The 15847-nt window shown below is 35.5% G+C and overlaps 1 protein-coding gene across 1 annotated transcript in view; it reads left to right on the forward strand.

The window, feature by feature from the left end:
* Window positions 1-15847, forward strand: part of BRWD3 (bromodomain and WD repeat domain containing 3) — a 216465-nt gene that overhangs the window by 61173 nt on the left and 139445 nt on the right. The window contains exons 9-11 of the mRNA XM_040630327.1: window positions 2305-2405; window positions 2920-2990; window positions 4161-4261. Of these exons, the coding sequence (XP_040486261.1) occupies window positions 2305-2405; window positions 2920-2990; window positions 4161-4261 (273 nt within the window). The remainder of the gene's footprint in view (window positions 1-2304; window positions 2406-2919; window positions 2991-4160; window positions 4262-15847) is intronic.

The raw sequence follows: 15847 nt of genomic DNA on the forward strand, positions 1-15847 counted from the left end.
CCCCCCCCCCCCCGAAGCCCTCAGGCTGAGTGATTTTCGAATGGAAGTTAAATCATGTCATTGGTACTCAGAACCTTCAGTAGCTCCCAAATTCAGAGTTAAAGTTGAAGTCTAAATGACCCACATTGTAAGGTCTATATTCTTAGCCCCTTGCTCTCTTTGACCTCATCTTCTACTACTTGTTTCCTGTTTTTATTTTGCTTTAGCTGCTACCCTCTCTGCTTTTTTAGATCACTCCAGCTACGATCCTGCCTTTGCTCTTTCTGTTTCATGTCTCTGGAGTGGTCTTCCTTGGATAGTCACATGGCTTATTCTTTCCCTTTCCAACCACCTCTTGCAAATGTGTCTTTCTCAGGGAGACTTTCTCTGACCACTTTACCATTCTAAAATTTTAAGTTGTTCCCTGCACCAGCACTCTTTATCTCCTCTTAATGTGATTTAGCATGCATTCTATGTTACTTATTCATTGCTAATTAATTGTCTCTCTTAACATCATGGTGTTTTATCTTTTCAGATTCTTTTTATAAGCAAAATTGAGATAAAATGGTATGACTTTAATAGTGGTTGCCTCTGGGCAGTGGGATTATAAGTAGCTTTTATTGTTTTTCTATATTTACTAAATTTTCTTTAATAATTATATATTTATATTAAGAAATGCACATATAAGTGTTTTTATTTTTATAATCTCTAATGATTTATTATTTAAAAACAATTCAATTAGACTACGTTAATGGGCCACAACCCCTTTGTGACTGATGAATTTATTTAAATATAATGGTGATAATAAAGGTTCTAGTGTTTCTTCAAACTTAATAAAATAATACTATTTTATATTTAATTTATTCGTATAAATCAGACATCAGCAAATTTACAGATCAGATAGTAAATATTTTAGGATTTGCAGGCCATATGGTCTCTGTCACACCTACTTAACTCTGCATTCCAGTGCAAAAGCAGCCACAGGAAGTGTAAGGTGAATTTGTTCCAATAAAACTTTATTTACAGAAATACGCAGGAAGCTGGACTTGGCATGTGGATTGTAGTTTGCAGACTCCTCCTATAAATTGTGGATCAAGTTTTCCAATGCAACCTTCTCTATCTGAAAAAGGAAAATATAGGCATGCTACCTGAGTACTGGTTTCTTCACTATGTATCAACTACTAATGGATAACATTAATTGATAATTTTTTATTTAAACTCTGTAGTCTTTGTAGAAGTTATGTGTTTCCAATCAAGAAAACTAGATAAATGACTTCTAATCTGTGATGATCATTTTCTTTAGATCTGAGGTCAAAATTTATTCAAACCCTATGCATCTGGATCCTTAATATTCATCTTAGTGGTATTGATTATCTCTATTTGGGATTTTTAAAACTCATGGCATGCAGAGACCCTGGTTTGATTTTCAACTTTTTCCTGTACCTCAGGCATCAGGAACCCAAAGGCTCTTCCCTTATCTGTGATTCTTTTCTGAGGATGTATAAAATACTGAGTTAGAGCCTGAGAATCCTACATGATAAAGGCTGTCCATGGTTCATCTAGGGTATTAATTATCCTTTTAATTGGCAACTTAAGTATATTTTTTAATCTGTTTTTTCCACAATTATATAATGATTTGACCTATTTTACTTATTCTGTTAAAACAAATGAAAAGGGTTTAAATTTAAAAAGAACAAAATTTATATCATATGTCATTGAAGCTGGAGTTTAAAGTAAAACATGAAGACCAAAATATTTAGATATTAACTTCCTAAGCATTGATTTTAGATTGGTTCTTGATGCCCTGCTCATATGAACAATAAAAATTCCACAGTTGTTGCTGTATAAGCATATATTTAGCAGATTTGTAATGGTTTAACTAGTAACCACCTTATGATTTTTTTCTCCATTAAAAGTAATGAGATAGTAATCTTGAAGTGTGATACTCAGTAATTTAAAAATAATTTTTTAGTAATTTTTGAAGATTTTACTTTTAAGTAATTTCTACACTCATAACCCTGAAATCAGGAGTTGCGTGCTCTATTGACTGAGCCACCCAGGCACCCCTAAAAATAATTATTTTTAGGACTAATATGTTTTATCCTAAATTTGATGACTGACTTTTTTTTTCTACAATTGCTTGCTATTTTAAATTTTTGTAAGGTATTCATTAATCTAGGAAATTTAACTGATTTCTTGAAAGTGAAATTCTTAATTGAATTTATTTAAAGTATTTTTTAAATGATTATAATTTTAGAACATGCTGTGTTTAAAATAAGTTTGAACATGAAAGCTTTCTATTTGAATTAGAATTTTTTTTTTTAGTTTTGTCCATCAACTAAAGGCACAACCAGATACCTCACTTCTACTGGTGCTGATGGAACAATCTGTTTCTGGCAATGGCATGTAAAAACAATGAAGTTTAGGTAAGTTTAGAATTGGGTTAGAAATTTTGTGCAAAATCAAGTATGTTTATTTTTCTTTATGACCTTGAGAAATTCTTAATAGTGCATGTATTTAAGTACATAAATATACGTGTGTGTGTGTGTATCATCTATACCTACTTCAATTAGATGTTATAGATTTTAGAATAAAATTTTTATGAAACCAATGTTGAAGAGACTAACTTATACACAAAATTTTTGTAGAGAGTATTTGTTTCATTTATTATTCTGGTAAGAAGACTTTGAACTTCTCTTAATTGTAGTAAGTTATGTGGTAATTTTGTAAAGTTATAATAATAATACTGGTATCTTAAACTATATTTGCAAGGTTTAATGCATTTTTAACCCTAATGATGGGAATAATACTTATCGACTACTTCAGTTGTGTGTTTTTTATAATATTGATGTTAAATCTGTCAATATCCAGCAGTGTGCAAAGATTCTTGCATGTTAAATGAACATGATGGAAAATAAAAATATCTTACTTTTCCCTTAGAGATCGCCCAGTGAAGTTTACTGAGAGATCCAGACCTGGAGTTCAGATATCTTGTTCATCTTTCAGTTCTGGTATGTGTAAATATTGAAAGTTTCAAGTACCCAATATATTAAATGATCGAGTTGTAAAAGATATATGTTTAATTTTGTGGAGAAAAAAATGTATGTTTGTTAATAGAAACACACCAAAAATGTGAACCATATGATATAATAGATGGACCTTTGTGGACTTTAATTAACATGTAATAGCTTTTGAATTTTTTTAAATTTTCTAATATGTTTTTATATAAATCAGAATTTGGTTGGTAAAAAGTACAGCTCTTTCCCAATACACATACAGTTCAACATTATAATCCTGCCCTGACATTACAGAAAATATATACTGTGGTTCCATTTAGAAGACACTTTTACAGTATGTAATTGGTGCTTTTCTACTGCTAAGAATCATATGCTAGCTGACCTTTTCTTTTATTGCGGTAAAATATAACAAAATTTACTATTTTTTTAAAAAAGATTTATTTGAGAGAGAGAGCGCGCACATGCACCCATGCGCACAGTGAGTTGGGGGAGGGACAGAGGGAGAGAATCTCAGGCAAACTCCATGTGGGGCTCAATCTCAGGACCTGCAGATCGTGACCTGAGCTGAAACCAAGAGTCGGACACTCAAGCGACTAAGCCACCCAGCCACCCCTAAAATTTACTATTTTAATAACCATTTTTAGGTGAGTAGTTTTGTGACATTAAGTATATTCATTAAGTATATTGTTTTAGATATATTACCACCATCCATCTCTAGAATTTTTTCATAATCCTAAAAGTGGTTGAGTTTTTACATTACACCATGATGGCCACTATAAAGAGAATTGCAGCTATAGGTCATTTTATAAATAATTTTGGAGCATTATGATTTTGCATAAAATATAAAGAATTCCTCAAGGCTCTGTTCTTTAATGTTTATTTTTCAAAGGCCTGTGTTTAGTGTGTAGTTGTTGGATTTTTGTTGGGTGAATGGTATAATTGTCCTTTAAATATTTTTCTTGAATTTTACCTATTTTTCTCAGAAGTTTTATGTCTTTAATTATTAGATAATAACCTGTGTTATCTTTAATGATTAGAAGATACCTGTCTTTAATGATTAGAAGATAACCTCTTATTAATATAAGGTAGCATGTAACTAAGAAGGCAAAGTGTTTTTAAAGTTCCTTGGTAAAATGTTTGCTTGTTTGTTTTTTAATCTTCCAGGTGGTATGTTCATTACAACAGGTAGCACTGACCATGTGATTAGAATATATTATTTGGGTTCTGAGATCCCTGAGAAAATTGCTGAATTAGAATCACATACGGTAAGAGCAAAATGAGAAACTTAAATATGTTTCTTTCTTTTTTAATATCTCTGGAAAGTTGGTTTTATTTCTTCTTTTCTAATATGTACCTTAATTTAATATATATTGGTGCTGAAATCTATATGGTAAGATATCTCAGTAATATTGAAGATCAGTGTGAAATTCTGGATTTAGTATGGCTGTAGTATTTAAAACAAGTTCTATTTGATTACATAGAAAGAAACCACATTATAGTAATAATTAATGAAAAGCCTCTTTGAGCCTGCTGTATTCAATTAATTATATGAGCTGTTTGTTACTTTAAAATCTACATGCTTTTTAAAGATTTTGTTTTTTTATTTAAAAGAGAGGGAGAGAGCATGAGCAGGGGGAGGGGCAGGCAGAGGGAGAGGGAGAAGCAGGCTCCCCGCTGAGCAGGGCACCTGATGCGGGGCTTGATTCCAGGACTCTGGGATCATATCATGACCTGAGCTGAAGGCAGATGCTTAACCGACTGAGCCACCCAGGCGCCCCAAAATCTACATGCTTTTTAAAAGACACATTGAAAAATGGTGGCATGGAAGGATCCTGAAATCACCTCCTCCTGTGAACATGACAAATCTACAGCTATATATGGGACAATTCCCTCTGAAAAGGACCTGAAAGCTAGCTAAACAGTGCCTCTACCACAAAAGATGAAAGGGCCACATTGAGATGGGTAGGAGAGGTAGAGATGTGGTCCTTCAAAAAACTCCACCCCAGGAGCAGCAACCCACAGTTGGGAGTAATCTCATAATATGGAACTTGTTCTTGAGGAGGAAGGTATCTAATGTCCCACATCAGGCACCCCAACCCTTGGGACCGGAACTAGAGAAACGAGCCCCCAGGGTATCTGGCTACGAGAGCCAGGGGGGTTTACTTCTAAGAGAACTGTAGGGAATGAAAAATACACTCTTAAAAGTGTCCTGCACAGACTCACTTGCCATGGGACCCAGCTCAGAAGCAACAGTTTGCAAGGCACCTAGACTCTATGTGAAGGAGACTTATTTGCTAATCTTAAAACATCTGCTGGAGAGGCAAGAACCTGTTGGGACTCTCTCCAGGGGAAGAGGTAGGCACCATTTTTGCATTCTCCTGCCTTGTTGGTCATGGTGTAAATGGGTGCTATGTGGAACCCCTCCTTTAAGTCTTTAAGTTGGCTAGCTTCAGTGGGAGTACCATACCCATGCACACTGCAGCTGTGGCCTATCCCACCACAGCCAGGTGGGCTGAGTACCCCATACCCATATCACATTCACAGCCTGCCTACCATAGCTGGTGGGCATGCACAGCCCACACAGGATACCCCTTGACCACCTGGCTCTAGTGGCCCGGGGTATTGTGTTCCTGGACCCAATGGGTTTGAAGCAGTTAGACAGCTTCTGGCAGGCTACCATAGCCAGGGCACTGCACAACCAGAAGACTGAAACACTCCCATTCTTGATGTGAATAATTCCTATTATTTTTGTTGTGGGAGCAGGTCACACATCCAGAGGCTACAGAAGGGCTCTCAGGGAACATGGGCAGGGATTCACCATATTAGCACCCTCACTTGACCTCATCATAGCTTGCTGATACCTCACAGAAAGGAGGTTATACACGTGTCTAAAGCTATGATTTTTGCAACTATTGCCTGGGGACACCTCTGGAACTGGTCTGGAAGTCAACAGGGTTTATGCTTGTGGACCCAAAGACTGTATATTTGCATATCTTAAGAAGATACTGCTTGATAATCTGTCTTACAATTAGCCTGGAAGTAGGCACTGTCTGAGAGCCCTCCTTTTGGAACAGTGGCAGGTCTTGGCATACCTTCAACAACTGAGACTTATCAAGAACAAATTGTGCTACTTATAGACAATCTCAGAGGTCTGAGAAACAACCAAAAGCTAGGGCACAGTTGAGCTGATAAGGTTTATCTCCAATGCAAGGCCACACTATACAATTTCATTTATATGTGGAATTTAAAAAGTAAAACAAAGTAAAACAAATGAACAAAAAGCAAGAAGCCGACCCATAAATGCAGAGAAAAACTTGTGATTGCCAGAGGGGAGGGAAGTGGGGGAATTGGCAAAATGGATGAAAGGGAATGAGAGATACAGGTTTCCAATTATCGGATAAATAAGTCATAGGGGTAAAAAGTACCAAGTAGGGAATATAGTCAATCATATTGTAATAGCATTGTATGGTGACAGATGGTAGCTACACTTGTGGTGAACATAGTATAATGTATAAACTTGTCAAATCACTATGTTGTACACCTGAAATTAATATAACATTATGTGTCAACTATAATTAAAAAAATTTTTTTTAAGGAGGAGAGGTAGCTATTTTACCTAATGCATAGAAACAAACATGGAGTCAAGCAAAATGAGGAGACAGGTATATGTTCGTGATGAAAGAACAAGAGAAAACCTCAGAAAAAGACCTTAATGAAATGGAAATAAGTAATCTACCTGATAAAGAATTCAAAGTAATGGTCGTAAATATGCTTACCAAACTCAGGAGAAGAATGGATGAACACAGTGAAAACTTCAACAGAGAGATATAAACCACAAGAAAGTAACAAAGAGAAGTTGCAAAGCTGAAGAATCCAATGGGTGAAGTGATAAATATACCTAGGTGGTTCAGTGGCAGACTAGACAAAATAGAACAGATGAGCAGCCTGAAGACAAGATACCAGAAATAACTGAGAACAGGAAAAGGGGGAATAAAAAGAAAAATTAAGATAGTTTGAGGGACATACTGGACAACATCTAGCAGAATAACATCTGCATTATAGGGAGTCCCAAATGAAGACAGAAAAAAAAAAAAGAAAACTTATTTCAAGAAATAATGGCTGAACATTTCCCTAACCTAGGGAAGGAATCAGATATTCAGTTCCAGGAAGCCCACAGAGTTCCAAATAAGAAAAAAAACAAGGAGATCCACATCAAAGAACATTCGAATTAAAATGTTAAAAATTAAAGAGAATCTCAAAAGCAGCTAGAGAAAAACAACTTGTTGCATTAAAAGGGACCCCCAAAAGCCCATCAGCTGATTTTTCAATGGAAAATTTGTAGGCCAGAGGGGAGTGGCATGGTATGGCATGATATATTGAAGGTGCTGAAAGGAAAAAAAAATGTCCAACCAAGAATTCTACCTGGTATATTATTTCAGAATTTAAGGAGTGATAGAGTTCCCAGACAAGCAAAAACTAAATGAATTTGTCACCATTTAAACAGTCTTATTAGAAATGATAAAGAAATAAGTTTCTGCTGAAAAGAAAAGGAATGAACTAGTAATAAATTGTATTAAAGTAAAATATCTCACTGAAAAAGACAAACATATATTTAAGATAGGGGATTCAACACATATAAAGCTAATATGAAGTTTAAAACAAAAAAATGATAAAATTAACTATATAATAATTAGTACAGGGATGCACAAAATGAAAAGATTTATTTTTTTAAGTCTTTTTTTTAGTTTTAAATTTCAGTTACTTAACAGTGTTATATTAGTTTCAGCTGTACAATATAGTGATTCAACAATTTCATACATCACCTGGTGCTCATTATGAAAAGTTCACTCTTTAATCCCCATCACCTATTTAACCCATCCTCCAAAACTCCTCTGGTAACCATCAGTTTGTTCTCTATAAGAGTCTGTTTCTTGATTTGTCTCTCTCTTTCCCTTTGCCTCCTTTCTTTTGCTTCTTAAATTCCACAGGTGCATGAAATCATATGGTATTTGTCTTTCTCTGACTGACATTTCACTTAGCATTATACTCTGTAGCTCCATCCATGTCACTGAGAATGGCAAGATTTCATTCTTTTAAAAAACTGAATATTCCATTGTATGTATTCTTCTTTATCCATTCATCAATTGATGGATATGTGGGTTGCTACCATATCTTGGCTATTGTAAAAAATGCTGCTATAAAAATAGGGATTCATGTATCTCTCTGAATTAGTGTTTTTGTATTTTTTGCATAATTACCCAGTAGTGCGATTGCTGGATCATAAGGTAGTTTGATTTTTAACTTTTTGAGGAACCACCATACTGTTTTCCAGTGTGACCACACCCAGTTTTCATTCCTACTAACAGTGCAAGAGGGTTTTCCTTTCTTCACATCCTCACCAACACCTTTTGTTTCTTGTGTTGTTGATTTTAGCCATTCTGGCAGGTATGAGGTGCTATCTCATTGTAGTTTTGATTTGAATTTCCCAGATGGTAAGTGAGGATGAACAACTTTTCTTGTGTCTCTGGGCCATCTGTATGTCTTTTTTTGAAAACTGTTTATTTCTTCTGCCCATTTTTTAACTGGATTATTTGGTTTCTGGGTGTTGAGTTTTATAAGTTCTTTATATATTTTAGATACTAACCTTTTATCAGATATGTCATTTGCAAATATCTTCTCCCATTATTTAGGTTGCCTTTTAGTTTTGTTGATTGTTTACTTCATTGTGCAGACACTTTTTATTTTGATGTGGTCCCAATAGTTTATTTTTGCTTTTGTTTCCCTTGCCTCAGGAGATATATCTAGAAAGAAGTTGCTATGGCTGATGTCAAAGAGATTACTGCCTGTGTTCCTTTCTAGGATTTTGATGGTTTCCTGTCTCACATTTAGGTCTTTCATCCGTTTTGAATTTATTTTTGTGTATGGTGTAAGAAAGTGGTCCAGTTTCTTCCTATTCCATGTGGCTATCCAGTTTTCCCAACACCGTTTGTTGAAGAGACTGTCTTTTTCCTGTTAGATATTCTTTCCTGCTTTTCAAAGATTAATTGACCATATATTTGTGGGTTTATTTCTGGGTTTCCTGTTTTTTTCCATTGATCTATGTGTCCATTTTTGTACTAGTACCATACTGTTCTGATCACTACAGCTTTGTAGTATAACGTGAAGTCCAGAATTGTGATGCCTCCAGCTTTGCTTTGCTTTTTCAGGATTGCATTGGTTATTTGAGGGTTTTTTTTTGGCTCCCTACAAATTTTTGGATTGTTTGTTCTAGCTCTGTGAAAAATGCTGGTGGTATTTTGATAGGCATTGCATTAAATGTGTAGATTACTTTGGGTAGAATAGACATTTTAACCATATTTGTTCTTCCCATCCATGAGCATGGACTGTCTTTCCATTTCTATGACCCTCAGTTTCTTTCATCAATGTTTTATAGTTTTCAGAGTCCAGGTCTTTCACTTCGTTGGTTAGGTTTATTCCCATGTATTTTATTTCTTGTGCAGTTGTAAGTTGGGTTGATTCCTTAATTTCTCTTTCTGCTGCCTTATCATTAATGTACAGAAATGCAACAGATTTTTGTATGTTGATTTTGTATCTTACAACTTTACTAAATTTATTTATCAGTTCTAGCAGTGTTTTGGTCCTGTCTTTTGGCTTTTTTATATAGAGTATCATGACATTTGGAAATAATGAAAATTTGATTTCTTCTTGCTGATTTGGATGCCTTTTATTTCTTTGTGTTGTCTGACTGCTGTGGTTAGGACTTCCAGTACTATGTTAAATAACAGTGATGAGAATGGACATCCCTATCTTGTTTCTGAGTGTAGAGGAAAAGCTCTCAGTTGTTACCCATTAAGGATGATGTTAGCTGTGGGTTTTTCGTATATGGCCTTTATCATGTTGAGGTATGTTCCCTCTAAACCTACTTAGTTGAGGGTTTTTATCAATGAATGGATGCTGTACTTGTCTAATGCTTTTTCTGCATCTGTTGAACAGATCATATGTTTATTATCTTTTCTCTTATTGATGTGATGTATCATGTTGATTTGCAAATATTGAACCACCCTTTCAACCCAGGAATAAATTCCACTTGATCTTGTTAAATGATTTTATTAATGTATTGTTGAATTTTGTTTACTAGTATTTTGGTAAATATTTCTGCATCTCCGTTCATTGGGGATTAGCCTGTCGTTCGTTTTATGTGGTGTCTTTTATCTGGTTTTGGTATCAGGGTAATGATGGCCTCATAGAATGAATTGGGAAGTTTTCCTTCCTTTTCTACTTTTTGGAATTGTTTGAGAAGAGGTATTAACTCTTCTTTAAATATTTGGTAGAATTTACCTGTGAAGCCCTCTGGTCCTAGACTTTTGTGATTTTGAGTTTTTTAATTACTGATTCATTTTCTTTGCTGGTTATTGGTCTGCTCAAATTTTATGTTTCTGCCTGTTTCAGTTTTGGTAGTTAATATGTTTATAGAATTTAACCATTTCTTACATGTTGTCCAATATGTTGGCATATTGTTTTTCATTATATTCTCTTATAATTGTTTGTATTTCTGTGGTTTGGTTATTTCTCCTCTCTCATATGGGATTTTATTTATTTAAATCCTTTCTCTTTTTTTCTTGGTAAGTCTGGCTACACGTTTATCAGTTTTATTATTTTTTTCAAGGAACCAAGTTCCTGGGTTCATTGATCTGTTCAATTGTTTTTTTTTTTTTAGTTTCTCTATCATTTATTTCTGCTCTAATCTTTTTATTTCATTCCGTCTGCTGGTTTTACGTAGTTTGTCTTTCTTTTAGGTGTAATGTTAGGTTGTTTATTTGGGATTTCTCTTGCTTCTTCAAGAAGGCCTGTATTGCCATAAACCGCCCTTTTACAACCACCTTTGCTGCATCAGGGGTTTTGGAGTGTTATATTTTCATTTTTATTTGCTTCCATGTATTTTTTAATCTCTTCTTTGGTTTCCTAGTTGACTTATCATTTTTGAGTAACATGTTATTTGATCTCCATTTATTGTGCTCTTTCCAGGTTTTTTTTCTTGTGGTGCACTTATAGTTTCATAGCGTTCTGGTCAGAAAAGATGTATGGTATGACTTCAACATTCTTTAATTTGTTGAGGATGTTTTGTAGGGTAATATGTGATCTGTTCTGGATAATGTTCCATGTACACTTGAAAAGCATGTGTATTTTGCTGTTTTAGGGTGGGATGTTCTGAATAGATCTGTTAAATTCATGTGTTGCAGTGTGTCATTCAAAGCCATTGTTTTCTTGTTGCTTTTGTGTTCAGATAATCTGTCCATTTATGTAAGTGGGGTGATAAAATCCTGTACTATAATTGTATTATTGTCATTTAGTTGCTTCATGTTTGTTATTAACTGTTTTATGTATTTGTGTGCAGCTATGTTAGGTGCATTAATATTTACAGTTGTTATATCTTCTTGTTGGATTTTCCCCTTTATCATTATATAGTGTCCTTCTTTGTCTCTTGTTAGTCTTCTTTTAATATCTCTTTTTTCTGATGTAAGCATTGCTAGTCCAGCTTTCCTTTGGCTACCACTTGCATGACGTTTCTCCATCCCCTCACTTTCAGTCTGCAGGTTTCTTTAGGTCTAAAATCAGTCTCCTATAGATAGCATATAGATGGGTCTTGTTTTGTACCCATTGCATCACTCTATGTATTTGATTAGAGCTTTTAATTTACATTCAGACTAATTATTGATAGATGTGTGTTTACTGTCGTTTTAATATTTGTTTTGTAGTTGTTTCTGAAGATTTTTTCTGATCCTTTCTTGTTTTTCTCTTTTTCATGTTCTCCTGATTTTCATTGCTGATGTGTTTGGATTTCTTGCATATTTATTGGTGGTTCTTGGTTTATGGTTACCATTAGTTTTGTATATAACCTCTCCTGTATATAGGAGTCTATATTAAGTTGATGGCTTTTTAAGTTTGAATCCATTCCTTACTGCTCTAATCCCCATGCTTAATGTGTATGTTGTTATAATTTATATCCTTTTATTTTGTGAGATCATTGATTTTTTACAGAAATATTCATTTTTACTGCTTTTGTATTTCCTGTCACTTTTGTGTCACTTTCTGTTTATACTGTCACTTCGTGTTTCTCCTTTCTACTCAGAGTCCCCTTAAATATTTGTAGCAGGGCTATTTTAGTTGTCATGAGTTCCTTTAGGTTGTTTGTTTGTCTGGAAGCTCTTTATGTCTCCTATTCTGAATCATAGCCTTGCTGGATAAACTATTCTGGGCTACAGATTTTTCCCATTCAGCAGTTTGATATATCATGTCACTCCTTTCTAGCTTGCAGTGTTTCCATTTAAAAGTCTCCTGCTAATTGGTTTTCCCTTTTAAGTTACTGTCTTCTTCTGTCTTTCTGCTTTTAGGATTTTGTCTATATCACTATATTTTGCACATTTAATTACAATATGTGTTGGTATTGGCCTGTTTTTGTTGATGTTGATGGGATTTTCTGTGCTTCTTGGATCTGTATATCTGTTTCTTTTCCAGATTAAGGAAGTTTTTAGCTATTATTTCTTCAGATAAATTGCCTGCCCCCTTTTCTCTCTCTTGTTCTGGGACTCCCATAATATGAATGTTATTAAATTTGATGGAGTCACTCAGTTCCCAGAGTCTGTACTCATTTGGCATAATTCTTTTTTTCTCTTTTTTGTTCAATTTGAGTACTTTTCATTACTCTGTCTTCTAGATCACTAATTTGTTCCTCTGCTTCTTCCATTGTTCTCTTCATTCCATCAAGCATGTTTCTCATTTTGTTTATTGACCCCTTTATCTCTGCTATGTTCTTCTTTATCTCTGTGTTAAGGTCTCACTCATGTCTTCCACTCCTTTCTTAAGTTCATGAGTGTTCTTATGATCAATGCTTTAAATTCTCTACTAGGCACATTACTTATATCTGTTTCACTTAGATCTCTAGCCATGGCTTTTTCCTGTCCTTTCATTTGGGATATATTTATCTCATTTCGCCTCCCTCTCTGTGTCTGTTTCTGGGTGTTGATAAAGTCAGCTATGTCTTCTGCTCTTCAAAGTAGTACCCTTATAAAGTAGAGGTCCTGGAGTGCCCTGCAGTGCACTATCCCATGTTTGCCTGAATCTTGCACTTCAGGAGCATATCCTCTGTGTGTGTGTGTGTGTGTGTGTGTGTGTGTGTGTGTGTGTTTTGCTTGTGCTCTACTGTTCGGTCTGAGACACTTTTCCTTTCAGTGCAGTTGTCTGCACTGATTCTCTGCCTCTTGTGGGCTGTACTTGCTCTCTGTATTGTTAGTGGGATCCAGGCAGGCTAACTGTAAGGATCATGCCCACCCAGAAACTTGGGAGTAGGGTAGCAGTGTTACCAGCATTTGTACTGAGCCACTAGTCCTATGCTACATCCACAGAAACACTGCATTGGCTGGGGACTGCTTGCCGGGTTGGCCTGGGGTGGGAGGCTGGGTGCTGTGCGTTGTGATGCCGGGGTATGGTTGGGCCTGGTGCACGATAGCAGCTTGGGGCATATGGTGAGAAGTGGCCTGCAGCAACAGCTGTGCACCCAGCAGCTGGTCATTGCACGGTCATAATGGCTCAGTGTGGCAAGGTAGCCGTGTGCTGTGAGGTAGCTGGGCTCAGTGCATGGGGGCACCTGTGCACTGGTGGGTGGGTAAGGAGTATGTGGCTTTAACAAAATTTGCCCTGAGCCCACAGTCATAGGGCAGCAAGCTTGGAGTGGTTGAGTGCTCAGGAGAACTCGTGGAGGTGGCTTACTGCCCGTAGGTTAGATAGCAAGTGTCTGTGCAGCCCTACCTCCTGCAGAGGACCATGTCTTTATGCTGAGGGGTGGCGGTGAAAATCGTGCCTGCCAGTTCCTTCATTTTTGAAGTCCCCCAACATTCTCTGAAATCAGTGTGACAGATCTGTCTCCTGTTTGTTCCCCAGCATTGTGTAAACTACTGTTTTTATGTTGCCTCTCTATGCAGGCTGCTGTCTCTTTAAGGGCAGTGGCCCAGCTATCACTCACCCTTATGGCTGGTCTAGTGCTCAGTCAGCTGACTTTTAAAGCTTCAGGCTCCAAGTCCCACTGATTATACAAGCTCACAGAATTCAGCCCCTCTGGTTTTCAAAGTCAAGCATTATGGGGATTAGTCTTCTCAGTGTGAGTTCCTTGCGTGAAGGCCTGTTTCTCTGCCCTCTCCATACACACAGNTCCCTCCCTTGTGCCAGCAGCCTCTCTCTGCCTTTCTGACCTTCCTAACCTTTCATATCAGCTTTTCTTCTGTATTTACTTGTTGAGTTTTTTCTGACAGTGTTCGGATTACTCTCCAGTTTATTGATTTGGGTGTGGATGATATCTAGTGGTATAGGGTGAGCTCAGGTCCTCCTCCTCTGCCATCTTCCCTGGTAGGCATCCAAAATGAACAGAGTTAAATCAACATCAATAAAAAATAAATAAGTAAAATAAAATCAACATAAAAAATAACACATGAGGGGTGATAAAGATGTATAGTTGTAGAATGCATTCGTACAGGAGATGCTATCACTTCAAAATAGAGTGATATATATAGGATGTTAAATGTGAAACTCATTTAATACAAAGCAGAAATCTATAGTAGAACGCAAAAGAAAACGAGAAATGAATTAAGCATAACACTAAAGAAAATTACCAAATAGCAAGTAAGAGTACAAAAAAAAAAAAAAGAAAAAAAAGAAAAAAAAAAAAGAAATGAACAGAGCGGAACTAAAAAAACAGCCAGAAAAAATTCAACAATTGTTGCTAAGTACATTCCTATCTATAATTACTATAAAGTTAAATGGACTAAATTCTCCAATCAAAGACATAGAGTAGATGAATGGATTTTATTTTATTTTATTTTATTTTTTTTAATGATTTTTTATTGTATTATGTTAGTCACCATACAGTACATCCCCGGTTTCTGATGTAAGGCTCGATGAGATGAATGGATTTTAAAAAAGAAACAACAAAAGAAAGACTCATTAATATGTTGCCTGCATACTCATTTCAGATCTAAGAACACAAACTGAAAATGAAACTATAGAAAAAGATATTCAGTGGAAATGGAAATGAAAAGAACACTGGTCTTTTACATGTTGGGAGCTTTTAATTACTAATTCGGTTTCTTTGTTGGTTATTGGTATCTTCAAGTTTTATATTTAGTTCTGTTTCAGTTTTTGGTAGTTTATATGTTTCTAGGAATTAATCCATTTCTTCCAGATTGTCCAATTTGTTGTCATATAGTTTTTCCAAATATTCTCCTATAATTGTTTGTATTTCTGTGGTGTTGGTTGTTATTGATGCTTTCTCATTTGTGATTTTATTTATTTGGGTTCTTTCTCTTTTCTTTTGGATAAGTCTGAATAGAGATTTATCAATTTAATTTTTTCAAAGGAGCAGCTCCTGGTTTCATTGATCTGTCCTATTGTTTTTTTAGTTTCTATATCATTGTTTTACGCTCTAATCTTTATTATTTGTTTCCTTCTACTGGCTTTAGGCTTTTTTGTTGTTCTTTTTCCTTTAGGTGTAAGGTTAGGTTGTTTGAGGTTTTTCTTGTTTCTTGAGGTAGGTCTGTACTGGTGTAAACTTCCCTCTTAGGAATGCTTTTACTGCATCCCTAAAACTCCCAATAAAAAAAGTCCAGAACCAGATGGCTTCACAGGCAAATTCTACCATACATGTAAAGAATTAATACCTATTCTTCTCAAACTATTACAAAAAGTATAAAAGGACGGACAACTTCCAAATTCATTCTGTGAGGCCAGCATTACCCTGAACCAAAACCAGATAAAGACTCTACTAAAAAGGAGAACTATAGGCCAATATCCCTGATGAAAAT

Source organism: Ursus maritimus (genome assembly GCF_017311325.1).
Source record: "Ursus maritimus isolate PB19 chromosome X unlocalized genomic scaffold, ASM1731132v1 scaffold_X1, whole genome shotgun sequence".
Lineage (NCBI taxonomy): Eukaryota > Metazoa > Chordata > Mammalia > Carnivora > Ursidae > Ursus > Ursus maritimus.